The following is a 27,493-nucleotide window of genomic DNA, read 5'->3' on the forward strand; positions in this document are numbered from 1 at the left end:
TTCAAATTATTTACAGTTTGAATGCAATTACATCTCTTAATCCTGGGCATTTAATACAACACAAATTATGTGAAAATTCAGTTATAACACAACTAGTAATTTTGCTGACATAAGGGCAAGACTATATTTTGTAGAATAGATGTAAAAATAATTTATGAATTATTACATCTTTATTTTATTACTTATCTAAACATGGCTAAATTATCCACATGTAACAGCAGTAATTATATTTTTATTATCTTTGTTATTTGTGATTCTTAGTCATATGAAACCCAAAGCTTAACACAAATTATTTTGTATTTATATTTTTTAGACTTATTTTTTATTGAGGCAACACTGGTTTATAACATTATATAAGTCGCTCGTGTACAAGATTGTATTTCTACTTCTATATAGCCTACAGCATGCTTACCACCAAAAATTTAGTTTCTGGGACTTAGGGAACTAAGATCCCACATGCTGCGCGGCGTGGCCAAAAAATTGAAGGAAGGAAGGAAGGAAGGAAAAATAAAATGAACCTTAAAAAAAAAATTGAGTTTCCACTTGTCACCATCGAGTTGATATTTTGCCATTTGTGACAACATGGATGGGCACCATGGGTACCACCCTAAGCGTCACATGTGTCTTAATGACTGACCCTAAGTGGCATTTTTTAAACACATTGTGAAAAGAGGTGAGGACACTGGTTTTCTCTCTCCATTCTGCTTGTGGACATTCTCTCAACAACAGGAACCTCCAGGCCCTAAACACTCGTGCTAGAAGTGAGCACATGTGCCTGCTTCTTGGCCGTCTTAGCTGAGTGTCTGGGGGTCTTCCCGGTAGCTGCCCTGATCCCTGCCTGCACCACCTGGGCCCCAACCCCCACTCTGAGGCCATAGGATGGCCACCTCCTCACGGCTGGTGCTGAAGCCCTGGCCGCCGTGCCAGGCAAAGGGGGCTCAGTTCTCTGTGAGGCCCAGGGAGGCTGGGTGTGCACTGCAGAAACAAATTCTGCTGGTCTTTCATTTGTCTTTGTTGTTCAGGCTTACAAGGAATGGAAGATCATTTCCTCATTTACCCCTTCATCCTCTGAGTCCAGAGAGGAAAGCCGGTGGCTGATTGAGGTGCCCCTAGAGAAACGCAGCTCCTCCCAGGGCAGGGCTCTCATGGTGAATCCGGAAATGTACAAGGTGAGTATCAGCCACGGGTCCATGAGCTTGCTTGACAGGGAGCCAGTAAGCAGGGTTTGGCCGATAAGATGGGGTTAAGGATGGAGCCTGTGGTGCGGGTCTTCCTGCCCGTCAGCACTAGGGGGTGGAGGTTGGGAAAGGGAATGTGGGCGGCTCAGCGCTGGCGACCCCCTCTTCTCAGCAGAGAGCCAGGCTTGATGGGGGGGGGGGCCGAAGGGGGAGGGTGGCACCTTCTGTTCGCCTCTGGAGCTCTGTTCAGAAACTCTGACGTTGCTGACGGGGAACTCAGAAGTGAAGTCCGTGACTGTAGTCAGTGGAGACCATTGTCTTCCAGCCTTGTCTGTGAAGGGACCCTGTCTCCCTTCCCCTGGGCGTCCCACTACATCACCGAGAAGTAGGCCAAAGCCGAAAAGCTCTGTGGAGTTCTAGACCGATGGAGGCTGACAGAGGCCTCAAGAGTGAGGGCAACACCACAGAAAACCGAACCAGAAAAAACCAAAAGCTTTGGGAGAAACTACTGTCCTAGTTTTATGTCTCCTACATAGTAGAAAACAAATAAACAGAAGAGCAGTTATCCGGTTATTTCTGTAACTACCTGGAAGGCTCTGCACATAGATGTTAAATCATCACCAAGCTGTGCAGACCTCTGGGTAGCCACAAATCTGTTGTTGTTTTGAAATGTGCATGATTTAATCAAGGAGGTCCTCCCTGAGTCTAAGACATAGTCCCCTTACACCCAGAGTCCTCAGTCATGGGGTAGGTCAGGAGTAATATAGTGCTAATAATAGTCACAATAGCAGCGTGGGACTGCTCCAATTTTTTTTCAATTTTGGCCGCACTGTGCAGCTTGTGGGATCTTAGTTCCCCGACCAGGGATCGAACCCTGGCCCTTGCCAGTGAAAGTGTGGAGTCCTCACCCCTGGACTGCCAGGGAATTCCCACTGCTCCAATTTTTAAAAATAAGTTAACAGTAATTGGGTAGGATCTGACTCTTGGGGTAAACTGAGTGAAAGGTACATGGGACCTCTCTGCAGTATCTTTGTAACCTCCTAGGAATCTATAATTATTTCAAAGTGGACAAGTACAGCAGATTCAAGGGTGGGCCTGTACTGACGCTGCCCCCCTCGCTAGAGTTCACTTCCCTGTGCTGCAGCCACAGTGGGCTCCCCACGTCCTGCTCAGGCCTGGGCTGTACTTCATAAAACGTACTTTTTGAATATTTCTCCAAAATCAGAATAAGCCCGTTGAAGTGAGACATGTTGTACTGTAGCCTGAAGGCTCATGCCTTTGTCCTGATCTTGTCTTTAGCTCCTGAACGGGGAGCTGAAGCAGCTGTACACGGCCATCACCCGGGCTCGGGTCAACCTCTGGATCTTTGACGAAAACCCAGAGAAGCGGGCTCCTGCTTTCAAATATTTCATGAAAAGGAATTTTGTCAAGGTCGTGAAAATGGATGAAAATAAAGGTAAGCGCTCATTAAAATATTCTGGCTGTTGGACAGAAAGCATGTTACTCTCAACTGCTCTATGGCCAGGGGTAAAGGGTACAGTTTTTGGAAAGCACTTTCTTTCCACATTCTTCTGAGAAATGAGTGTTCCTATTTATTGCTAAAGTGTGTGGGAGGCTGAAGTTGTAATGAGATTGGGAGGGTTAACTCCTTCAGGGAAGAACTTTTATTTGTCCTTTAAAAGTAAGGACCATGGGCAAAGAATAGACAAAATAGGCTTTATTGGGAGAATACAAATTAACTGTGGGCTTTTGGACAGCTGTTTGGCAATATCTATCAAAATAAAAAATGCACAGACCTTTTGACCCAGTAATTCCACTTCTAAGGATCTATCCAGAGATACTCTTTTATAAAATCTCCAAGATAACATGCACGAGAGTATTCGTTACAGCTCCGTTTGTAATGATAAGAAACTAAGAACGACTTAAGTGTCCATAAAGGTGAAAGTGTCTGCAGTGGCTCCTCTGGTGCTGGGACCGGTGGGTGTGAGGTTGTTAACTAGATGTGGACCTCTTTAACTTTTCACCATTTCTGTGCTGTTTGCAGTGTTTAAAAAAGAAAACCAACATCATTATGTATTATTTTTCATAATTTACAAAGGCTAGCTAATTAAAAAATGGAATGAAGGTCTCCTGCTGGGATAACTGGGAGATAAATAATCAGCCCTCATGAAGGAGAAAAGTGTTCTGTTTCTTGGGGGTTAGCTGTTGAGTTGGCCGCTCCAGGCCATGGTGAATTTCTCCAAAGATGGGGGAAAGCCCATGGCTCTGTGGCTGCAGAGAGGTTTGTTGGTTTCCTGAGCATTTTCCAGCCAGTTTTATGGAGTGTTTCTGGTTACAGCCAATGGCTCAGTCGGGGACCAGGATTAGATGCTCTTTTCCTGGGACCTTACTGTGGTACCATAATGTGAAAAGTCGAAGGCTTGGGGTTAACCTGGCTTCTCATTAGAACTTTCCACCTGTGCAGCCATGGGACTTAATTCAGCTACCACTTTCTCCCCCTGGGCCTCCACTTCCTCTACTAAAAGGAAAACGAGTGCGTTGGCCTACCGTGGTGGTTCTTATTCCTCCCATCATCTCAGAGTCCTTTTATTCTCACAATATGTTCTGGCAACCCATTATAAGAGATCAAGATTGGCGATTTTTTTTTAATTTAAAAATTCAAAATGAAAAAGGATTACAATTAATATTATCTCTTGTTTGCATTAAGAATGCAAGAAAAAGTCCCGTCTTAATTTTGAGTTATGAGTTGCACGTGGTAAAGTCTTTGAGGACATCTGTTCTCACTGTTCTGGGGAGCTGGGGACGAGTGTGGTGACTTTGCATTTGGGGGGTCTCTTCAACGCGGCACCAGTAGAGGTCACCGGCCAGATGCAGAGATACTGTGTGGGGCTTTGCTGTGGGAATAAGATGTCACCTGGACACTCACAGTGCACACAGCACCAGAACAAGATGCTGCAAAGTCAGCTTTGCACACGGTGCGTGTGGGGGGCTGCAAGGATTGGCGTGTGTTTTTGGACCACCTAAACAAAGCTGGCCTGTCTGCCTGGCCCCTCTAGTTGACATCTGTTGGCTGAGGGGACTCTGACCTTGCGGCTCAGATTTGGCTTCCACGTCGTCCTGATATCCAGCCTTCTGTGTGTTTCATGAAGCTGTGGCTCGGAACCCCCAGGGAGTGTCACCTCTGCCCCCACCCCCAGCACCGCTGGCAGTGCTCAGGGGTCCTCAGCAAGGGGGGCCAGCGCAGTCACCGCTAGCTGCTGAGGCTGACAGACGGGACCAATAGCAGGTGGTGGCAGTGGTCAACGTCCAGCAACCAGAATGTGTCAGATTGCTTGCTGTGATGAGGGCAAAGTCTGCACATTTGGAAATACTGTCACATCCTATCACCTTGTCCCTTGCTAAGGCCCCCGGCATGGGAGTTTGCCAAGAGCTACATGGCTTTGGGTTTTCAAGGAGGAACTGGAAATTGCTGTCTGTCTTCTAATTTGTATCTCTAGGAAAGGAAGGCAGACCAAAGTTCAAAAATCAAACAGCATCTTTTCTCACCTCCACCTCCTTCTCCCAAAACCCACCACAACCTGGCTTGGTAAGCTACACTCTACCTTACATGAACGCTAGACAGACAACATAGGTGTGTTCGTTTGCTCAGGCCGCTATAACAAATACCACAGACTGGGTGGCTTACACAACAGAAATTATTGTCTCAGTTCTGGAGCCTAGAAGTCTAAGATCAATAAAGCTGTCAGTGGTTTGATTTCTTCTGAGGCCTCTCTCCTTGGCTGTAGATGGCCTTTTCTCTGTGTCAGCCCCCTGTGTCTCTTTGTATGTGTTAATCTCCTCTTCTTATAAGGATGCCAGTCAGATTGGATCAGGGCCCACCCATATGACCTCATTTTACCTTAGTCACCTCTTTAAAGACCCTTGTCTCCAAATACAGTCACATTCCGAGCGACTGGGGGTTAGGACTTCAACACTTGAAATTTTGGGCGTAGGGGAACAAAATCGAGCCCATAACAACAGGTTTCAGTGAAGGAATCCCCAGAGAAGCAAACCCACGTTTCTCTTTCATTTTAGACCTCGATGATAGCATGTTTGTTAAAACCTCAACCCCTGCGGAGTGGATCGCCCAAGGAGATTACTATGCTAAACACCAGTGCTGGAAGGTAAGGAGAGAGAGGTCTGCGTGACCTGTGGCCTCGTCAAGCCTCACCAGCAGGTTTCTCATCACTGCATTTGTCACCAGGACGGGGCGGGGGTCGGGGTCATGGTACTTGTGCTGCTGCCCCTTCTGCGACATCAGGTCACCCGCCATGCAGAGATCTCCCTGTCCCGCTCCCCACCACCCCCGTGCGGTCATGACAAGCCTGCCTTTTGGCCAAGTGCCAGCGTGTGATCATAGGAAGAGGAAGGGTCCTGGCCTCTGCCCGCTGAGGAATCCTTCTATCGGGAGGGATGGGGAACAGGCTGCATTCCCAATGGGGGAAGCTGCAGAGTTGCTCCATAAGGGGGCTAGGATGGATACAGAGAGGGGTGAAGACCTGTGGTCACCCCTGCAATCAGGTGTAAGGGAGGAGAAAACAGTTTGCCCTGTTGTGTGTTTGGTCGTGTCGGGATAGTGTTTCCATAAATATGCAGCTGCAGAAGTTGACTGAGCCCTGCACTGTATTCACTGCCCATCCTTGTTGTAATTGGCAAGGAATACTAAACACCTGGCTGTTGTTATAAAACCAAGATTTTTTTTTTTTCAGAGATGGGGTAGAGCGGGACAATGTGGGCAGCAGGTGTGGGTATGAAATTAGAAACCTATAAAGTCTTTCCCTTTCTCGCTTCAGAACACAGCTGGTGTTACACGCATTGCCCGTGGATTTCCAATTCTTTATCCCTTGAAAGATACCTTTGGAATGTTTGAATCTAAAATCTTTTGAGGGGAGTAGCACAGATGAGAATGTTATAAAAAGCCTCCTCCTCACCTGACTTTATTTTGACTCCACTAAAGGGCTTTGGGACTCAGGAAGTTTATTGTTTTTGGCTGCATGTCAGTAAGTGTCTCAGAACCACCGTACAAGTGGAAACCCTTGAGATCCATTCATTCAGCATATCCTCTGGAGCTGTGGGCCCAGCATTGTGTTTAGGTCATGGGGATGTGACAGTGGGCAGGATAGGTGTACAGAAGAGGGCACAGTGCCAGCAGTTCCCGATGTCACATGTGAATGACAAGCTGCCTCCAGAACCGCCTGTCCTGGATGGTGTGGCCAGGGAAGGCTACTTTGAGTGGAAGCCTTGAGCTGGGACCTGTAGGGTAAATGAAGTTAACCAGGCAGAGGAGGGATGGAAGAGCATTTCACTCAGAGGGAAGAGTGTGTGCAAAGGCCCTGTGGCAGAAAGGAGCATTTCGTGTGTCACAGGAATGAAAGGAGACCCACGGGGCTGGGGAGGCTGGCACAGAGAGCCCGGGGGGAGAGATGCCATCCTGCCCGTGTTATCAGAAAGTGCCACTTAATCCTTCTCTTGCCCACACTGAGGCCTAATCTCTACGTGCTGGGCAGAACATGAACTTTCTGCCCTGTAGTCCATACTTGGAGACATGTCAGCAACTTTCTGCTGGTGGGGAGCAGGGAGCAGGCTGACTCCCGTGGGACACTTGTCTGCCCATCTTATATTTGCTACATACAGGTCTGCATGTGCCAAGGATCTGGTCAGTTATCTTCTGGGATGTGTTGGGACACCATCTCTGTCCCCGTTTCTACCATAATAGGTGCACTGCTCCTGCTCCACCAACACTGCCCACTAGCCTTGGTCGTTACCAACTAGAGGGGACCTATGTTGAGCCCAGAAAAGCCACTGGGCAACCTTGGGCCAGTTGCTCCATGTCCTTGACCTGAGGTTGCTACCAAATACAGTGGGAAGGATGAAACATCTCACATGCGGCTATTGAAGATCAGATGAGGGTGTTATTATGGTGACCTGTAAATATATGTCTGATGTGCCTTTTCCATGGCTCCTCGATGTTTCCAAAGGGAAGCTTTGAGTCCAAAGTGTTAGCTGGTAACACAATTAGGCTTTATCCTCTGGGGCCGTTTTCTCTTTCCTTTTTTAAAAATTTTTATTGGAGTATAATTGATATACAATGTTGTGTTAGTTTCAGGCACACAGCATAGTAAGTTATCCATATACATATATCCACTCTTTTTTAGATTCTTTTCCCACATAGGTCATTACAGAGTATTGAGTAGAGCTCCCTGTGCTGTATAGTAGGTCCTTATTAGTTATCTATTTTATATGTAGCAATGTGTATATGTCAGTCCCAATTGAGGCTGTTTTCTTTAGTGTTTCAGCACCTTCCTGCCCCTCCCTCTCGGATTTGGCTGGGGTGAGGCCCAATGCTTTGTCTGTGCAGACATGGAATGCGTGCTTTAACTCTTGTTTCTGTGTCACCTCTGTGACCTTGCTGGAAACAGAAACCTTTGGTCTGTTCCAGGTTGCAGCCAAGTGTTTCCAAAAGGGAGGTGCGTTGGAGAAGGAGAAGCTGGCTCTGGCCCACAACGCCGCCCTGAACATGAAATCCAAGAAAGTCAGCCCCAAGTAAGAGCCTCGGGGGTCATTTCTGGTTTGCTCTGATGAGAGAGAGCTGCAGGTTCAATCTACTGGTACCATATTTCATGGAAACCCTGTTCTATTTCCCCCTCCCAGGGAAAAGCAGGTGGAATATTTGGAACTGGCTAAGACGTATCTGCAGTGCAAGGAGCCAAAGCTGTCCCTTAAGTGTCTGAGCTACGCCAAGGAGTTCCAGCTGTGTGCCCAGCTGTGCGAGAGGCTGGGAAAGGTACGTTTGGCCCACGGCTGCTCCTAGGAGAACTGGGCTCCGTGGGGCAGATGGAAGGGTGGCCCCCAGCCTCTGCCTGTGTCAGGAAGGGCTTCCATCCTCCCAAGTGGAAGAGGTTGGCCCTTTCGATTCTGTGGGTGGCCCTTCTTTCTCCATCTGCTCAAGCATTTAGATGGTTTCAATGACTGTGTATGTGTGTGTGTGTATGTGTGTGTGTGTGTGTGTGTGTGTGTCTGTGTCCATGTCTGTGAATGTTTGCGACCCGTTATTAACCACAGGGAGGCCAAATGTTCACATCAAAGGGAAGACGGGTTTTAGAATATTCCTGCCTTTTCTTTCTCCATGTTCAGTCTGGAGTGAGCCTGGGTGGACGGTCTGGTAGTTACATGGTGGTTTCTCTGTGTCCCAGCAATTACTCTAGATCTGCAGTGACCAATCTGGCAGCCACTAGCCACATGTGGCTACTTAATTAAACATTTAGGTTAACTAAAATGTAATAAAGTCAAAAATTCACTTCCGCAGTCTCACTAGCCACGTCTCAAGTGCACGTTGTGATAGAACATTTCCATTGTTCTAGAAGCGTTAGTGGACAGAGTTGCTGGTCCAGAGCACAGGGCTCACAGTGTGGTCTGCAGGCTGGCACAGGCCACAGACTCTTATTATCTGCAACAAGATTAACTCCAAAGAGGAAAGTAGATGGAGATTTTTATGGCAATTTGGCATTGCTGTGACATCGAGAGGTGATGATTTTCTTAGTGATTCATTTTTCTTCTTTATATTGAGATATAATTGATGTATAATATCAAATTGGTTTTAGTTGTACAGCATAATGATTCAATATATACATAAATTGCAAAATGATCACCGCAGTAAGTTTAGTTAATGTCCGTCACCACACATAGTGATGATCTTTTTTCTTGTGATGAGAACATTTAAGATCGTTTTCATTTACATGTGGAACCTAAAAAATAAAACAAATGAACAAAGATAACAAAACAGGAGCAGACTCACTGATACAGAGAACAAACCAGTGGTTACCAGAGAGGAGTGGAGGTAGGGGCGAAATAAGTGAAGAGGATTAAGAGGTACAAACTACCAGAGGTAAAATAAATAAGTACAGGATGTAATGTACAGCACAGGGAATATAGCCAGTATTTTATAATAACTTTGTATAGCGTGTAATCGATAAAAATATCAAATAACTGTGTTGTATACCTAAAGCTAATATAATATTGTAAGTGAACTATTACTTCAATAAAAAATAATAAAACAAAAATAAATAAAAATTTTAAAAGATCTACTTTCTTAGCAACTTTCAAATACACAATACACTATTATTAACTACAGTCACAATGCTGTACAAAAGCAGTTCATTTTTTAAATTTTAATTAAAAAATTTTTAAATTGAAGTATAGCTGATGTACAGTAATATGTAAGTTACAGGTGTACAATATAGTGATTCACAATTTCTAAAGGTTATACTCCATTTATAGTTATTATAAAATATTGGCCATATTCCCCATGTTGTACAATATATCCTTGTAGCTTTTTTTTAATATATATATATACTTTTAAAAATTTATTTATTTAATTTATTTATTTTTGGCTGCATTGGGTCTTTGTTGCTGCGTGCAGGCTTTCTCTAGTTGCAGCGAGTGGGGGCTACTCTTCATTGCAGTGTGCAGTCTTCTCATTGTGGTCGCTTCTCTTGTTGCAGAGCACAGGCTCTGGGTGCCTGGCCTTCAGTAGTTGTGGCACGAGGGCTCTAGAGCACAGGCTCAGTAGTTGTGGCGCACAGGCTTACTTGCTCCCCGGCACGTGGGATCCTCCCGGACCACGGCTCAATCCTGTGTCCCCTGCATTGGCAGGCGGACTCTTAACCACTGCGCCACCAGGAAAGCCCCTATCCTTGAAGCTTATTTTTTACCTAATACTTAATCCTCTACTTCTGTCTTGCCCCTCCCCCCGACTGATAACCACTAGTTTGTTCTCTAAATCTGTGAGTCTCCTCCTTTTATGTTTTGTTCACTAGTTTGTTGTATTTTTTAGATCCACATACAAGTGATATCATACTGTATTTGTCTTTCTCTGTCTGACTTTTTTCACTTAGCACAGTACTCTCCATTCATGTTACTGCAAATGGCTGAGTAGTATTCTTTTTTATGGCTGAGTAGTATTCCATTGTATATATGTACCACATCTTCTTTATCCATTCCTCTGCCGATGGACACTTAGGTTGCTTCCATATCTTGGCTATCGTAAATAATACGAAGCAGTTCATTTTTACCGTATCCGTTGTAGTGGGTTGGACGTGAAACCATCCGGTCCTCACCACAGGTGCTGCTGTAGGGTTTCTGGCTGCAGCTGCTGCATTTCCTCCTGCGTCAGGTGTTATGACCGTCCAGTAGGGAGGGGGTTGTTCATGTCTGTATGTGAACTGGAGGAACTCCTGGACCCTCAGAGCACCCTGGGCATTGGGCTGGGTTGGGATGGGACCTCCTGGGAAGTTTGAAGTGTGGCCCCAAGTCAGTGTCAGAGAAGATAAGACCGTCCCAAGGCTGCCCTCCCTGCCCCATGTTTAGTATGGGACGTGACTAGTTAGCATGTGGGAGAAGGGGGTGGAATGGGGATTTCAGCGTGGGAAGGAAGTTTGGGTCATAAGATTCCAGGAACTAAAATGGTTTCTGAACTCTCCATGTTCCTTTGTCCCCTGGCCTCCATCTCCAAGGCACCCCCTTGGGCCCTAAGCAGTGACAGCGACAGGGGACAGGCCTGAACCTGTTGCTTTCCCCTGTTTGCCTGACAGCGCCCATCCCGGCTGAGCCAGAGCCCCCTTCCTTGTCTGCTCACCTTGCCTCCCCAAGGCCTGCGGAGCTCCACCTCTGAAAGCGGGGTGGGGCCCAGGAGGCCAGATGTCCGGCCCGCGTCCCCTTCTCCAGGACCTCAGTGCCTTCAGGATGTGGAGGCCGCCCTGGTCCTGGAGACACAGGCTGCCGGCCTTCCTCATGTCCCCAGGGTTGACCACCAGTGCCAGCTCCTTCTGCCTTCTCTCGCCAGCACATTCCAGTAGCTCTGAGCCCTAGCCAGGGAAGAGTCTGGTCCCTTTCTTTGCTCAGGCCCCTCCCTGGCAGGATATTCAACCCACAGACAGCATCAGACCTCTTGCGGTCATCCCACCAAACTAGCCAGCATGATTCAAGTTGACCACCTTTTGCAAAATCCTTAGGCCGCACCGCCTCCCTGTTTACGGTCCCCAGACGTGTGCTGACCCTGGGAGAAGGGTTTGTGAGGCGGCTGTGGGAGCACAAGGTTTCCTTTCAGGGATTCCTCTGCCTTGCCTGCTTCCTGCCTCTCCAGAGGTCAACACTGGTTTCCCTGGAAACCTCTCAGGGCCCTTGCTCTGGGCGGCAGGAGCCCAGAGACCCAGGCAGGGGGCCTGCTTAGAGCCAGCCCTCCTCTCTCTCGACCCACTTGGGTGCACGCTTGCACCTAAGGGGGCCTGCGTTCACCCTGGGGGTTTTCTTCTGAGTAGTCAGCCTTGTCAAGGAGAGGAAAAGGTGGCTAGGGGTTATGGTTATGGGGTTTGATTGATGTGGCAAAATGGGTCTAGTAGCTCCCTGGTCTGTGAGGTCTCTGGACATAGAAGAACCTCACACCTGGATCTTGTTCGTATTTTGGTATCTCGTGTAGCTTGTCTTGTTAAATAAAACCCAGCTGAGATTTATTAGAGAGTCTGGCATATGCATTTTGTTTTGTTCCATTTTGATTCTGTTTTCTCTTTGGATGTCAGGTGCAAGCAGTTGAGTTAGGAAATGAAATATTCAACAAATAGGTAGCCCCCCGCTGCCCCCCGCCCAGTGTGTACCAGGCACTGTGGGCGCTTGGCAACCAACAGGCAGCAGAGCAGGGGCCTCTGCCTTTTGTAGTTTTCCTTTCTAGTGTGGGAGAGAGGTGACAGAGCCAATAGTACAGAAGATGTCAGCGGGGATGAGGGCTGGGGGAGGGGAGAGAGGGTGTCAAGCGTTGCCGTTTTAGGTGCAGGCGGGCTCAGGGAGCTGACTTCTGCAAGGAGACCACGAGAACAGCTGCCTCCGGAGGACATTGCAGATAAAAGCCCCCAAGGCGGGAGTGTATGGGCAAGTTTGAAAAACAGCAAGGAAGCCAGTTTGGCCAAAGCAGAGTGAGTGGGGTCAAACTGGTAAAATGAGCCAGGGAGTGTGGCAGGAACAAATCAGGTAAGACCTTGTGGTCCATGGTAGGGACTGGATTTGTTCCAGGGTGAGGGGGAGCCAGTGGAAGGTTTTGATTGGAGGGGTGACATGAAACGAATTATTGGGATGCTCTGTGGAGAGCTCTGTAGGCAGCAAAAGTAGAAGCAGAAAGGCCAGTTAGGAGGGGTGAACAGTGGCTTAGGCTGAGATGCTGCGGCTTGGATGGTGGTGGAGGGGCTAGGAAGGGGTCCTGTCTGGGAAATGTTGGGAGAGCCAAGCCAACGGGATTAACTGATAAGCTGGGCAGGAAACGTGAGAGGAAGAGGAGTGGAATATACTCTTCTGTTCACGCAAACCCACCATCGTTTTATATTCTTCATCCTCTTCCTCCTCATGGCCATTTCCATTCTCTTCTCATTGGCTGCCATTCCAATGCGGTTAATATATGTCCCCATCCACATGCATAACCAAAGAATAAATAGTATTCTCTGTACATATTTATTTTAAGCGTAACTTTTTCCACCCTCTGCTATGGTGTTAAGGTCCGGCCAGGTTTCTGACCACTGTTTGTATTCCAGAATGGGCATCCACTGCGTTCGACTTACCCATTTCCCTAGTGGTGAACATCCGAGTCGCCACCAACTCCCAGCTGCCACACACAAGCACTGTGACACAACGCATCCCCTTCCAGTGCTATGAACTGCTAGGAGTGGGCTTGCTGACCCCAGGGGGTGCATGTGTTTAATTTCACCAGGTGAAAGTTGAAAGCCACTTTGCTTTCCAGAGCAGCTGTACCACTCCGTGCATGAGGGGTCCTTGTGCCCCATATCCATGACCACGTTCAGAGGGTTCTGATTTTCTAATTTTTGCAGACCTCATGGATGTGTCTCACTGTGGCTTTAATTTACATTTCTCTGGTTATTAGCAAGGTTGAGCATCTTCATTTATTTGTTAGTCATTTAAGTTCCCCCCACTGCAAACTGCCAGTTCATACCCTTTGCCTAGTTTTCTGGAAAGTCTTTTTCTTGTGTTTGCAGGAATCCATTTTATGTTCTGGACCTGCCCACTCTAGTACAGTAGCCAGTGGCCACATGTGGCAATTTATATTAACATTGATTAAATGAAATCAAAAATACAGTTCCTCAATTACACTATCCACACATTTCCTGTGCTCAGTGTTCACACATGGCTAGTGGCTACCATATTGGATAGATAGATACAGAACATGTCCATCTTCACAAAAGGCTCTGTCTGACAGTGCTGGGCTAGATGTTAATGTTTGTCTTCTCTCTGTTAGCTTTATTTGATGTGCTCTTTGTAGAACAGTTTTGATGTACAGTTGACCCTTGAACAGTGCGGGTGTTGGGGCACTGACCCTTGGCGCAGCTGAAAATCCACATATAGCTTATAGTTGTCCCTCCACATCCAAGGTTCCTCTGTATCCTTGGTTTCATATCAGGAATTCAACCAACTGCAGATCATGTCACACTGTAGTATTTATTATCGAAAAAATATCCTTGCGTAAGTGGACCTGTGCAGGTCAAACCTGTGTTGTTCAAGGGTCAACTGTAATCAAATCCATCAGTTTCTCCCCCAAAGTTTGTGTGTTTTGAGTTTTGTTGAAGACTTTCTTTACCTCAAGGTCACAAAGATATTCTCATACATTCTCCTCCATTAGCTTTCTCATTTAGACCTTTAACCCATCTGGAGCTTCCATTTGTGTATGGTGTGAGGTTGGGATTTCACTTTATTTTTCTCCCTATAAAGCAGTAGTTTTCCTAAATTACCTATGTTTTAGTGTTTTTCACTAGATTCTAATAAATCACGGACAAAGGAACATCCTCTTTATTATTCATGGTGTTGGTTTACTTTTAAAATGAAAAGCTCTATTTACAATAGCCAGGACATGGAAGCAACCTAAGTGTCCATCAACAGATGAATGGATAAAGAAGATGTAGCACATATATACAATGGAATATTACTCAGCCATAAAAAGAAACAAAGTTGAGTTATTTGTAGTGAGGTGGATGGACCTAGAGTCTGTCATACAGAGTGAAGTAAGTCAGAAGGAGAAAAACAAATACCGTATGCTAACACATATATATGGACTCTAAGAGAAAAAAAAAAAGGTCATGAAGAACCTTGGGGTAAGACGGGAATAAAGACACAGACCTACTAGAGAATGGACTTGAGGATATGGGGAGGGGGAAGGGTAAGCTGTGGCAAAGTGAGAGAGTGGCGTGGACATATATACACTACCAAACGTAAAATAGATAGTGGGAAGCAGCCGCCTAGCACAGGGAGATCAGCTCTGTGCTTTGTGACCACCTAGAGGGGTGGGATAGGGAGGGTGGGAGGGAGGGAGATGCAAGAGGGAAGAGATATGGGAACATATGTATATGTATAACTGATTCACTTTGTTATAAAGCAGAAACTAACACACCATTGTAAAGCAATTATACTCCAATAAAGATGTTTAAAAAAAAAAAGATGAAAAGTTATATTGTAAATACTCTGAGTAAAATTTTACTCTGTCCTAGATAAGAGATGCCGCCTCTTTCTATAAGCGAAGCCAGTGCTACAAAGATGCTTCCAGATGCTTTGAGCAGATTCAGGAATTTGATCTAGCCCTCAAAATGTACTGCCAAGGGGAACTTTTTGAAGAAGCTGCTGTGGCAGTGGAAAAGTAAGTGGTTTTATTCTCTTCCTTTCTCCCCAACATGCCCCCAAGCCCTGCCCTCCTGTTGCTCCTTGAGGAGGTGTTGTCTTGCTCTTCTGAAGTGGCTTGACCATGTCACCCTCCTACCACTTGGGTGGTGGCCTCCGTGCTGAGTCAAGAACTCCTTGAATACAGCGTCATGAGGAGAAGGAGCAGAAGAAGATGAAGGGTGCGTTACGAGTGTCTATAACATGCCCAGCAATTTCGTGCTTAGTGATAGTTCTGTCCTCTCCACCTTTACCTGCTGAGTTGACAATTTCACTGATGTGTGGATGGATAGAGGTCAGAGCACTAGTGGGCGGTCAGGATTCTGCTTCATCGTGATTTACTGACAGATGCCCAGCCAGGCCCTGATACATATGTGTATGATATGTATATACACATGCCCTCAGTTGTAGGACACACAAGTTTCATACATGGCCCAGTGGAGCCTCCTTGAGCCTTCAACCTAACTGATGTTGCAAAGGTGAAGTGCAGACGGGTGGGGTTAATGGATGACAAGTAATCTAGAAACAGCATGTGGTTGATGCCTGTCAGAGGTCTTCCTGGTGGAGTGCGACAGCTAGAATTGTAGAGCCTGCTGTTCTGTATTTCTGCTCAACAGCTCCTGGAAAAGTAGGCTGTGGCTTAGTTCTGTATTTTCTTTGCCTTCTACCAAATTATACATGTGACAAAATGAACATGATTGACCAGGTGTTCAAACTTTATATTAAAGTTAGCATTTATTAAAGTATATCATATATTTTTAAAAAGCACATAATTTTCACAAAGTAAATACACTTGTATAACCAACACCTAGATAAAGAAATTGAGTTTTATTTTTGGAAATGGAAAAGAAGGTGTCTAGTGCCAAGGTTGGTAATTGAGCATATTCCTTTATCCAGGTCTTTGGTTCCATTATGTGTAAGATATACACAGTGTGTATGTATTAGTCAGCTCAGGCTGCCATAATGAAATGCCATAGATCGGGTGGCTTAAACAACAGAAATTTATTTTCTCACAGTTTTGGAGGTTAGAAGTCCACCATCAAGGCTCCAGTCAATTGGATTACTGGTGGGAGCTCTCTTCCTGGCTTTCAGACAGCTGCCTTCTTGCTATGTCCTCACGTGGACTTCCCCTGGTGTTTAAGCATGGAGGGAGAGGGAGACTGTGGGCGACAGAGAGCTCCCTGTCTGGTGTCTCTTCTTTTTTTTTTTTTTTTTTTTCTTTTCTTTTCTTTTTTCTTGTTTGGCCGCACTGCACGGCTTGTGAGATCTTAGTTCCCCGACCAGGGATTGAACCCGGGCCTCGGCAGTGAAAGCACAGAGTCCTAACCACTGGACCACCAGGGAATTCCCTGGTGTCTCTTCTTATAAAGACACTAATCCTACTGGATCAAGGCTCCACCTTTATGACCTCATTTAACCTTAATTACTCCCTTAGAGGCCTCATCTCCAAATACAACCACACTAAGGGTTAGGGCTTCAACATATGAATTTTAGGGGACACAAACTGTCATCCGTAACAGGGTGCCCCCTGTGACATTGATTGGGTGTTATGTATCCTGAGTAACCAACCAGGCCAATGCCCTTGTGAGGCCATATGACAAAACCACCTGAGAGGGTTTTTTTGTACTTTCAATTATTTAGTTAAACTGTTCTCACTTTTCCAGGAGAGCATTGAATAATCATAGATTTTCCCCAGAAACATTTTTTGGGGGTCTCTCATTACTTTGTTTATCTTTATCAGCTTTCCTGAGGTATTCAACTGACTCTTTTTAATAATATGTTGAGTTGAGATCTAGTGTCGTCAGTATTAATTGGAGCCTCGCACTTGATTTTTCTGAGTGTCTTTTGAATGCTCTACATACTGGATGTAGAATTCAATTGCTAACTGGCCTGACTCAAAATGTAATGAGGACATTTTAGATTTGAAAAGAAAATACCTAAGAAAATTTTCTTAGTTTAAGAATTTTTTTTTCCTTTGGCCACGCCGCGTGATGTGAGGAATCTTAGTTCTCTGACCAGGGGTCAAACCCAGGCCCCCTGCAGTGGAAGCATGGAGTCTTAACCACTGGACCACCAGGGAGGTCCCGAAAAATTTTTAAACTTGCTGTAAATACCCCCTACTCCATCAGCCAAAGCTCACGAGAGAGGCTCATCCTCAGTTACACCCCTTCACAGAGGGCCTGTTATACGAAGGGATCTGATATTTGTGGGATGACCCTGGGACAGCAGGAGGTCCCTGGGCACCTCTCTGGTTGTGAGGAAATGTGTTTTGTCTCCTGTGAGAGTTCAGAAGTAAGCGTGTTTCATTGGATTGGCCCAATGCCTTGAAAATTCGTATGTGGGATATACTCACTTTGATCAGCAGAGTCAAGAGGAGCTTGACTTCAGGGCTTCATTCGTCTACACTAACTCAACTGCATACATTCCTGGCAAAAGAGAAAAGTCACAGCTTGGTTAATAAGAGGAAGATTGATGTAATGGCTGGTGTGTCTGCAGCCCCCATCTCCACTCTTTCTCATTAATCAGGTATCAGACTCAACAGGGTTGTGTACCCAAAGTGATTAGCAAGCTTTGATGCAAGTTTAAGGGCTTTTTTTCAAGGATGATTTTGGCTATGCATAATTTCTGCCTTACAGATTGAATTTCCAGCGTAACTGTCACTTGCCTAGGTTGCAGCTCCACTATATTTCTTTTTTTTCTTTTTTGTTTATTTTTTCTTTTTTTGTTTTTGTTTTTTATTTTTATTCTTTTTTTGGCTTTTGGGAGGGGTTCTTTTGTGTGTGTGTTTCTTTTTTGGTTTTTTTTCAGTATTTTTTCTTTTTCTGCAACTCCACTATATTTCATTAATTAAGCATACTATTGCTTGGTTCTTTCAAGGAATAAAGAATTAATTTTATCAGTGTAAAACGAAGACTTGATAAAGATGCTGGATAACTTTAGGTCCTATTCTGCAGGTCCTATCTACAAGTGGTCATTTTATGGTAAGTTGTTCTGTGCTGCATTTTGTAAATTTTCTATTGGGTGATACTGAGTTGACATTGGTGTTGTCTGTCTGTCATTGCAGGTATGAAGAAATGCTAAGGGCCAAGACCCATCCCATTTCCAAGCTCTCCTATTCAGCCAGCCAGTTTTACTTGGAAGCTGCAGCCAAGTACCTGAGCGCGAATAAGATGAAGGAGATGATGGCTGTGCTCTCGAAGCTCGACACGGAAGACCAGCTGGTGTTCCTGAAGTCTCGGAAGCGGCTTGCAGAGGCTGCTGACCTGCTCAACAAGGAAGGTCGGAGGGAAGAGGCTGCCCTGCTGATGAAGCAACACGGCTGCCTCTTAGAGGCTGCCAGGCTCACCGCCGACAAGGACTTCCAGGCCTCGTGTCTCCTGGCGGCCGCCCGCCTCAACGTGGCCAGGGATTCCGATGTCGACCATACCAAGGCCATTCTCAGAGAAGCCCTGGACCTCTGCCATCAGACCAATCAGGCGTCCGGCATCGCCGAGGCCCACTTCCTGCAGGGAGTGATCCTGAGAGACTTTCCAAAGCTCAAGGACGCCTTCCTGAGGTTTGGCACCCTCAACCACTCGGCAGGGGCAGTGGAGGCGCTCTGCGAAGCCGCCAGCCGCTGTGAGGCCCAGCCCGAGGATGTCCTGGCCCTGGCTCCGGCGGGCCTGGAGGTCCTTCTCAATCTGGTCAGGGCCCTCAAAAGAGTGACCAACAACGCGGAGAAGGAGATGGTCAAGTCTTGCTTTGAGTTTTTTGGGATTTCGCAGGTGGATGCCAAGTACTGCCAGATAGCTCAAAACAACCCCGGACCCATATCAAGAATCATTTTTGACCTGGATTTGAACTTGAGAGAGAAGAAAACGAAAGAGCATTTCTTGATAATGACGGACCAGGTGAAATTAGCCTTAAACAAACACCTTCTGAGCAGGCTGTGTCAGATCACACGGAGCCTGCTTGGGAAGACCTACCTGGGCGTCTGCACGAGGTTTATCGTGGGCTTAAAATGCGAGGATGGACACTGTGAAGATTTCCACAGGCCTCTGCGGCGTCATGAGGCCAGGCGTTTGGTTCAGACAAAAATACACCTGGTGGCGATCAGCGGATTGCTTTTGGAAGCCAAGAAAGTATTCCCTAAAGTCTTAGCTAAAGAACTTGAAGAAATCGATCATATTTTGTCTCCGGATAAATATAGCCTTTGCAAATCCCTGCTGAATGTCCTCTTCCCTAAGCATTTCCATCAGAGAGTATTGTCAGAAAACCCCATGGCATGCAAAGAAGTCCTGAAACCACATTACAAATCCTTCCGGTCCTACAGGTCTGCTCTGAAAGAGTACATCCATGTCCTATTTCAAAACGAAGGGGCTCGAAGCCGTCGGGAGTCCACGGACCTGTGGCTGAGTGCCATGCAGGCTTTCCTTCTCTCTTCTAGCTACCCTGATGAGCTTGAAAAGCTGCTCCACCAGGAGGAGGACCGCTATAACCAGGAACTCAAAGCCTTCCAGGCTGAAAAAGAGGAAAGGGGCAGGGGGAGAGGCAGCAGGATGAAAGGAATAGAAGGGAAATTTGGCATGCTGACGCCCAACAAGGATGATGAGAGCGTGGAGAAGACCCACCTGTGCTTCATCCGGCTGCTGGAGGATTCCATCCACCAGTTCTATGTGTGCAGGAACCCAGAAGACTACAAGAGGCGCTTTTTCCGTTTCATGAACGTCCTTGTCAAGAGGTGCAAAGAGCCACTCATCCCCAGCATTGGGAACACGGTGGCCCTGCTGGAGTTCCAGTTCGTCCACTGCGGGGCGGTCCTGGCCCGCCTCTGGAAGAACGCCGTCCTGTGCCTCCCCAAGAGCTACATCGCGCTGTTGCACTACTGGGAGTTCCTGTTCAGCAAGAAGGACCGGGAGCCTGGGGATGTGTTCGCCATCATTCAGGAATACAGACCCAAGGATGTGACCAGAGCCATTCAGGATTTCCGGTTCCACCTGTCCTACCTCGTCAAGGTGCTCTGCGGCCGCGAGAATGAGAACTTCAATGTCCTGCTCGATGCCTTCAGTGAAATTGACTACGTGGTGTCCGGGGAGGCAGAGCGGACCCTGGTGCTGTGCTTGGTGATGCTCGTGAACACTGAGGGGGTGCTGCAGCCATCATGCAAGCCTCTTCTGTCAAGCCACTTCCAGGAGATCGAGGTCAGGCTGCAGCGGATGAGCAAGGACTTCCCGAGCCAGGTCCCCGAGAGGCTCCTCAGAGTGGTGAAGCAGGTGCAGCTGCCAGTCAACGTGAAGTCTGTGGCGGAGGCGCTGCAGGACCTGCTCTTTGAGCGGGATGAAGAGTACCTGATGGACTGCCGCTGGCAGTGGGACAGCGGGCACGCCAAAGGGACCACGGTCCGAGGCCTCTACCACGAGGAGGTCAGACTGAACCACCTGTTCTCCGTGGACCCCGTGGGCTACTTTGTCGAACCCGAGTGCGAGGTTGGTCAGGACGAGATGGAGGAACTGGCCTTGGAAGACCGGGACCACCTCCTTGCCACCATCCTGTCGCAGAAGCAGCGGAAGGCTTCTATCCAGCGGAAGCTGCGGAGGGCCTACCTGGTGGTGTCCCTGTGCGTCAGCTGGAGGAGGAGGGTGGGGGCCCAGGCCGAGCACTTCAGGGAGGACGGCAGGGAACCCAGGGCTGGGAGCTTCAAAAAGGCCGACGTGGACAGGACCCAGTGCGACCTGTGTGGGGTGAAGTTCACCCGCGGGCCCGAGAACTATTTCGGCCCTGATCAGGCATTTGAGGGAGCAGCTTCTGAGGCTGTGGCCCTTTCCGGGGCCGAGCTGGAAGACGAGCAAGGTCGGGAGAGGAGCAGTGAGTCTTACGAGCAGCACATCCGCCTGCAAAGCCACCAGAGGCAGCAAGTGGCCTACCAGAAGTACTCAGACTTTTTCCACAAGAAGGTGGACCCGGCTATTGATGAAGGCAAGCTGGTGGTGCAGGACATGGAGCAGAACATGTGGGTCCGCAGCCACCTGGGCTCCAAAGAGCACAGCCACGTGTTGCAGAGGAAGGTCCAGGAGAACATCAAGAAGGTCTTGGACATGGTGGAGGACCTCTACAGGCGGAAGGCCTGGGCTGGTGGTAAGGGCCCTCAGAAGTGGGGCACAGATGGTGTCAGAACCCGGGCTTTGAGAACACATGTCCGACTCCAGTCCTTTGTAGTGATGTCTGACCTGGGGATGATGGAATCTTGGCATTAGCAGAAATACAAGTGAGGACCATGCGTTCTCCAATTACAGAAAAGCCCCATTGTTTAGACCACCCCTCCCACAGTTAACAATGTGTCATCATCTTGGGTCAGGATGGTTTCCCCTGGCACAACAGACAAGAAAAGTGTTTGCTAACCAATTCTATGTAGAGGATAGAGGGGGAATGTTTCAAGTCTTGAGGAAACTCTTTAAACGTCCCCTGATTCATTAATTCAGTGATCGTTTCTTGAGCACCTACTATGTGCTGAACCCTTGACTAAGATCTAGAGGTGTGTAGCTGGTCTCTTCCGTTTAGGAGGGTCCTCACACCATACCCAGTGTGAGCCTTTAATAAGAATTCTTATGTGGTCTGTGAATCAGATTTCCTCTGACATCCTTATTAGCTACGACTTAGCAATGCTAAATGGAAGTTATGTATAAAATCAGTGAAATTGCATATTTTTAAATCGTTCTAGAATTCACACACTCTGGTTTAAGATAATAACAGTTTGAACAAAAGCTTCCTCGAAAGGCTTGCTACTGGCAGTGTCTCCAGACAGGCAGGACTGGTATCAGGCTGGCATCTACCTGTGGTTTCTGCTCCTGGTGGCAGACAGTGGCCTTATGCTGCCCTTCTCCACAGGGGAAGCAGAGACGAGCTCCCAGGAGCTGGGGGCTTTGGCTCTAGTACTGAGTGTCCTGGTCCCTACAGCCGCCCTTTCACTCAGAGCTCTCGTTCTTTGGTTCCCTAGCGGAGGAGGTCATGACTCGGCTGGTGAACGTCCTGATCCCGTCCGTCAGGGATGCGCGGGAGTGGCTGAGGAAAACAGAGCTGCACTTGAAGGAAGAAGGTGAGGAGTCCTTCACCCCAGGGTGATGCTCTGGGTCTTGTGGTCCTTGGTTCTGCTGGCTCCCAGGTCAGTCTGAAGTAGGGCCGCCTGTGACGTGAGCAGTGGCTGCTCACCATCTAGAAGCACTGCCCCCAGTGACTCAGGTCAATAGTGATAGAGTGGATGGGTTCCCCCATCTGACTGTGAGGGCTGTTACTCAGGGCTTCTGCCAGTTGCTTTTCCAAAAACGTTTGCCACTCATGAGCTGTTATCAATGATGCTCTGTCACTACTCCCATGGTGGGCAAAGTGTTGCAAAGCCATCCCTAGATAAATGTTTGCCTGTGCAAACCATTCATGTAAGTCCATGAATATGTATTGAGTGTCTAGAATGTATCAGTACTGTTCTGGGCTTGGGGATATAAAACAAATTTGTGAACAAAACACATAAAATCATTGGGGAAACTTGCATACATCTTCCTTCAGAGGGTTTAAGGCTGGTGTATAGGGAGTTGAGTTTCTTTCCTGACAGTCAGACTTATCTTGCCGAGTTCTATTTGATGTGGAAAGTCTCCCCCTCTTGGGGAGACCTTATTTCTTCTTCCTCCCAGTATCTCACCTGCCCCAGATTGCCCTTCTGTGAGTCCTCACAATCCAGATGCTGCTGGAAAATCCAGATCCCCGAGCTGGGGAAAACTGGAAAGGACTTGACACAAATCTCTGTGCCAATAAAAAATCTTTAGATTGTAGTCCCTGCTGGCACTATGATTTTTGTGATTGTTTCAAACAGGAGAACATAACTGGGATACCAACTCAAGGCTGTGGTTGATTTTAGGCTTTGTTTGACTAATTTTTCATTTAAAGGGCTTCTAAAATAAGGCCAGAGGAACTAGCCTGTAAAAGAACATTCTGGAGAAGGGTGTTTACTTTGGCTCTGGCTTTTTTTTTTTTTTCTTTAATTTAAAACGACGATTATAGAGACATCAGGTTTTACTAGGATGTTATATGTTGCGGTAGAGTGAAAAAGATCACCACTCTGCACTTCATTTCTGTTGTTTTGCTTTTTAAACAGGTGTCGTTCAAGAAGATGATTACGAAAATGAAGTGGAAGACTTTGGTGAGCTCCGTCCCAGAAGGCGTTTTCGGAAATGTGCAAAGCAGAGAAGGTGGTAACGTCCACGCGGCTGCTGCTTCCTAAACCTTCAGGACGTTCCATCCTGACTTAGTGCTGGGGCAGATGAGGAGAAGAATATACATTAGCATAAGAAGTGGCGGGAGGGGTCTAACAATGCCTTTGCTTTTCATTCTTGTTATTTCTCTCTCTGTGGTGGCTCAGGGTCTGACTGCTCCCTCAGAGCAGGGGCCTCTTAAGTGTTTTTCAAGTTCAAGTCCAGCAGTACTAGGTCCCCCTAAAAGAGGCTCAGGCGAGAGGAGTCATGGCTGGAGGGAACCTTGGGATCCTCCCCCCGAGGCCCCCGGGTTCTCTGGCTTGTCATCACCATGACACCGGTCATTAAGTAGCAGGGACATCCCTCACCTCAGAGTTGCCACGGCCCTGGCCCTGGCCCGGGAACAGTGCCCCCAGATCCTCTCATCTCTCTTCATGCTGCTGGCCACCCCCGACCCCAGGCCACACTGGTCACCTCTGAGCCCACCTGTGGCTTAATTCCTTCTCTTATATATGTTAGCCTTTTCTCTCGGTGACAATGGTTCTGCCTGCCTTCCCCCCCTTTTTTGAGACCATCCTCAGCTGCCCGTGCAAGTCGCGATTAGACTACCTCAGAATGTAGTCAAGAATTCCCCATTGTCTTCTGGGCAGCCAGCCTCAGGACCAGCCCCCTAGAATGAGAGGCTGGGGGATGTTGCCAGGGGTTCCCAACCTGTCTCTCCAAGGTTGTCCCAACTCTACCTTGGCTCTGGTGCAGACATTCCAAACAGTGTTTTGTATGTAGCCCTCTACGTCTAGTTTCCTTGGGTCTCCCTGGCAAGTTAGCTGTCCTAGCTTAGCTTGACATTCCGATGAGTTTTCCCCCACTGAGCTCTCCACGGGAGCACCAGAACCTGCAGAGCTGGAGGTTGGAGACAGCTAGACACAGGAGAAGCCAGCCTTGTGGTGCCCATCCATAAGCATTTGGCCATGAATCACTGCCCCGTGGCCAGCAGGTCTGGGAAGAAGAAGGGGCCGTGGGCCTGTGTGCAGGAGGCCGTTGCTGCCCACTGAGCCATCGGTCTGTCCCTTTCTGGAAGCTCTTCCGCCTCTCTCGTGGTCACTTCCCTCCCTGTCCCCCACCCTTCAGCCCGGCCTGGTGCCAAAGGTCAGGCTCACATTGGTCCGTCGCTGTTTCATCATCACCACAGAACCAGCCTTCTCCCCATGCTGCTGCTGCTTTGGCTGATCTTTGTTTTTTTCTTCATTGTCTTTCTAAATGACTCTGTTTTCCTTGAAATGTATGGTTTCTAATTTTTATTAGTTTATGGTTCTAATTTTTATTCCAGGTGTTTTTATTAACTTCACTTGCCAAGAAAAAAAAAACAATCAAATCTTGCTGTATGATCACATTTTTATAAAGTTAAATCATTTCTCTTACCTTTCTCTCCACTTGTTTATTTCTCATCTCTACTTAGAGAGTAAAGGGGTAAATCGTGGAGCAGGTTCTTTCTGGTCAGCTGGTGGACAGAAGCTTGCCGTGTCTTCTGAAACTGAGAAATCCAGGGGCCCACAGCTGCAGCTGACTGCACCATCTCTTGAGGGCCTGCCTGTGTAAATTCTTTCCCTTTGGGTGTTTCCAAGCAGGCAGGGTGTGGACTGGGAGGGGTTTTGTCCGTGCCCCACAACAGGAACATTTCCCTGGGAGACGGGAGACCTGGAATTGAATCCTGGTCCTGCCCCAAGGAGCTGTATAGCCTGGGACAAGTCAGACCCGGCCCACACTCCCTGAGGGCTAGAATGCGGCACCACCCCCGAGGGACTGGGGATCTGGTGTGGCAGGTTTGGGGCACAATATTTAATAACAACACAGCATTGTGCCACTTGTGCTGGTCATTTCTCTTCACGCACCTGTCTCCTTCAGGGTTTTTGCAAGATGGGAATCTGGCATTCATGGATTCTCCAGCCATGACACCATCTTAATCTCAATGCCTAACCTCTCTCTCTCTCTCTCTCACACACACACACACACACACACACACTCACTCACTCACTCACTCACTCACTCCTCCCTGGCCGTCTCCAGCAGGCTGACTCAGGGTCTGAGTTGCCTGCAGCGTGTTCCCAGATACCATGTAGTTGCCAGAAATCCACCCCTGGGTCGTCCTTAAGTTCCTGATCCAGAGGATGGGTAAATCAACACAGCAGGTAACGTTGCTCTCCCTCTGCCACAAGTATCTTTCCTCAGCCCTGAGACTGTCTTTGTCTGATCCTGTCCCTCTAAACATGCTTCGGAGATTCTGCCTGTAGAGTGCAAGGCAGGTGGGGACACCAGGAGCCATCTCCCCGCCCAGGAGCCCCCGTAGCAGCCGAGAGGTCGAACGTCCATGGGGGGTCTCCCTGTTGAACTTGACAGACCCACCCACCTTACCACAGCAGAGACAGCAGGCCTGCCAACAGCAGTATAGAGCTGAGTCTCACTCCCACCCGCCACCCAGAAAAACGTGTCTCCTCGCCTGCTAAGGGGGAGGGAAAGCCATCAGCCAGGTACTGGGTGTTCTTTAGGTGGGTTGTTGTTGACAGACCTGCCTCCCGGTTCTGCAGAATCCTAACTGTACTCAGAATCCTATGTTCTCTGCTTAAGACACAGCATCTCACCCTCCTCAGTGGTGATGTGACCTGAGCATCTGATAGGACCTTGCAGGCGGATGGGCTGCACTAAAAGGAGAACTGTCATCACGGGATCTTGGAAGTGAGCCATTAAGATTGAAATTTGGCTTCTTTTACTGGCCATGGGCATTCAGACATGTTATTTAAAATCTCTGAGCCCATTCAGGCATTTATAAAATGGAAATAATGACACAAGCTTGGAGCTTGCGTGTAATTACATTACCTTCCCTCCTCCCCTGCCTCCCTTCCCTAGTGGGACCAAGAACGCAAAAAGATTCCAGGCATCTATTTCCAGGGCAGGGAGGGGTGGTCACGAAGGATGATGAGCTCTGGGGACAGAGCTGGGTCAGCTTTGTGATGCCTGGACGGAGGTGGGGACATTTCTGAGAGGGCTTTGTTCCCAGGGGCCTAACCTTTTTAGAGACTGAGACTATTTTTAGCCCAAGTTTTTGTGATTCTGCAGGACAGCTGTTTCAGGCAAGTATGTAGGCCACCCTGTGGTATTTGGAGTCATTTTAAGGTTAAGGAGTGGGATGGGGGAAGAGAATGAGAATAACTCCCAAGATGTTTCCTTTGTGGCTACTCTAGAGCATCTGGAGGGACCGAGCAGGTGAACATCCTTTTTTTTTTTTTGGCCGCGCCACGCGGCATGCGGGAATCTTAGTTCCCCAACCAGGGATAGAACCCATGTCCACTGCATTGGAAGCACAGAGTCTTAACCACTGGACCTCCAGGGAAGTCCCCAGATGAACATCCCTTTTTACACTTCAAGTTGAGAGTCAATGTCTGCCCTCTTTCCATTTTTCTGCCATTCCGTTTGCCAAAACCAAATCATGATGGAGAAAAGATGGACGACACCCGCCCTGATGAGGCTGTAGGAGGTGGGCTTACCCATGGCAGCAGGAACGAAACCAGGACAGCCTTCCTGGAGGCCATGCGACAGTATCTGTTAAATTTAAAAACGGATTCAACTTTGGACCCAGCATTCCTACATTTTCTTTTTTAATTGCTATCATTTTTAATTGTGGTAAAATACACACAACACGCAATTTACCGTCTTCATCATTTTTCAGTGTTAAATACATTCACCCTGTTGTGCCCACCATCACCATCCATCTCCAGAACTTTATTACTTTGCAAAACTGAAACTCTGCACCCACTGCACAACAACTGCCCACTTCCCCTCCGCCCAGCCTCTGGCACCTTCCATTCCACTGTCTGTGTCTATGATTTTGACTGCTCTAGGGACCTCAGGGAAGTGGAATCATACAGTATTTGTCCTTTTGTGACTGGCTTATTTCACTCAATGTCTTCAAGGTCCATCCATGTTGTAGCATATTGCAGAATTTCCTTCCCTTTTAAGGCTGTATAATATTCCATTGTATGTATATTATCAGCATTTTTACTTTTAGGGATTTTTTTTTTTTTTTGGACTGCCAGGGAATTCCCTAGGGATTTCTATTAGCGAACCATTCCTATAAGTGCCCAAATAAACGTCCACTTCTGGAGCCTCCAGGAGAGCACAAAATTGCAGACAACTCAAGTATTCAGCTGGGGTGTGGCTGAACATTGTGAACGTGGGTCAGGTTTTAGAAAGATGGAAATGTGCTGGCATGGAAATGTGGCGAAGGTCAATTGCTCCCTGAAAACTCAAGCTAAAGAGGAGGCTCTGTGGTTCAATCCACTTTTGTAAAACAAAAATTTAATT

The 27,493-nt window shown here is 47.5% G+C and overlaps 1 protein-coding gene across 7 annotated transcripts in view; it reads left to right on the top strand.

The window, feature by feature from the left end:
• TRANK1 (tetratricopeptide repeat and ankyrin repeat containing 1) overlaps positions 1-24,555 on the top strand; it is an 86,569-nt gene extending 62,014 nt beyond the window's left edge. For all 7 annotated transcript variants that reach the window (XM_059939161.1, XM_059939159.1, XM_059939164.1 and 4 more), the window contains 9 exons: positions 1,023-1,169; positions 2,478-2,634; positions 5,253-5,341; positions 7,657-7,760; positions 7,869-8,001; positions 14,753-14,898; positions 17,983-21,032; positions 21,892-21,990; positions 23,041-24,555. In XM_059939161.1, coding sequence (XP_059795144.1) covers positions 1,023-1,169; positions 2,478-2,634; positions 5,253-5,341; positions 7,657-7,760; positions 7,869-8,001; positions 14,753-14,898; positions 17,983-21,032; positions 21,892-21,990; positions 23,041-23,141 — 4,026 coding nt within the window. In that variant the 3' untranslated portion in view covers positions 23,142-24,555. The remainder of the gene's footprint in view (positions 1-1,022; positions 1,170-2,477; positions 2,635-5,252; positions 5,342-7,656; positions 7,761-7,868; positions 8,002-14,752; positions 14,899-17,982; positions 21,033-21,891; positions 21,991-23,040) is intronic.
• The last annotated feature ends 2,938 nt before the right edge of the window (positions 24,556-27,493 follow it).

This window comes from Balaenoptera ricei, chromosome 11 (genome assembly GCF_028023285.1).
Source record: "Balaenoptera ricei isolate mBalRic1 chromosome 11, mBalRic1.hap2, whole genome shotgun sequence".
NCBI classification, from domain to species: Eukaryota; Metazoa; Chordata; class Mammalia; order Artiodactyla; family Balaenopteridae; genus Balaenoptera; species Balaenoptera ricei.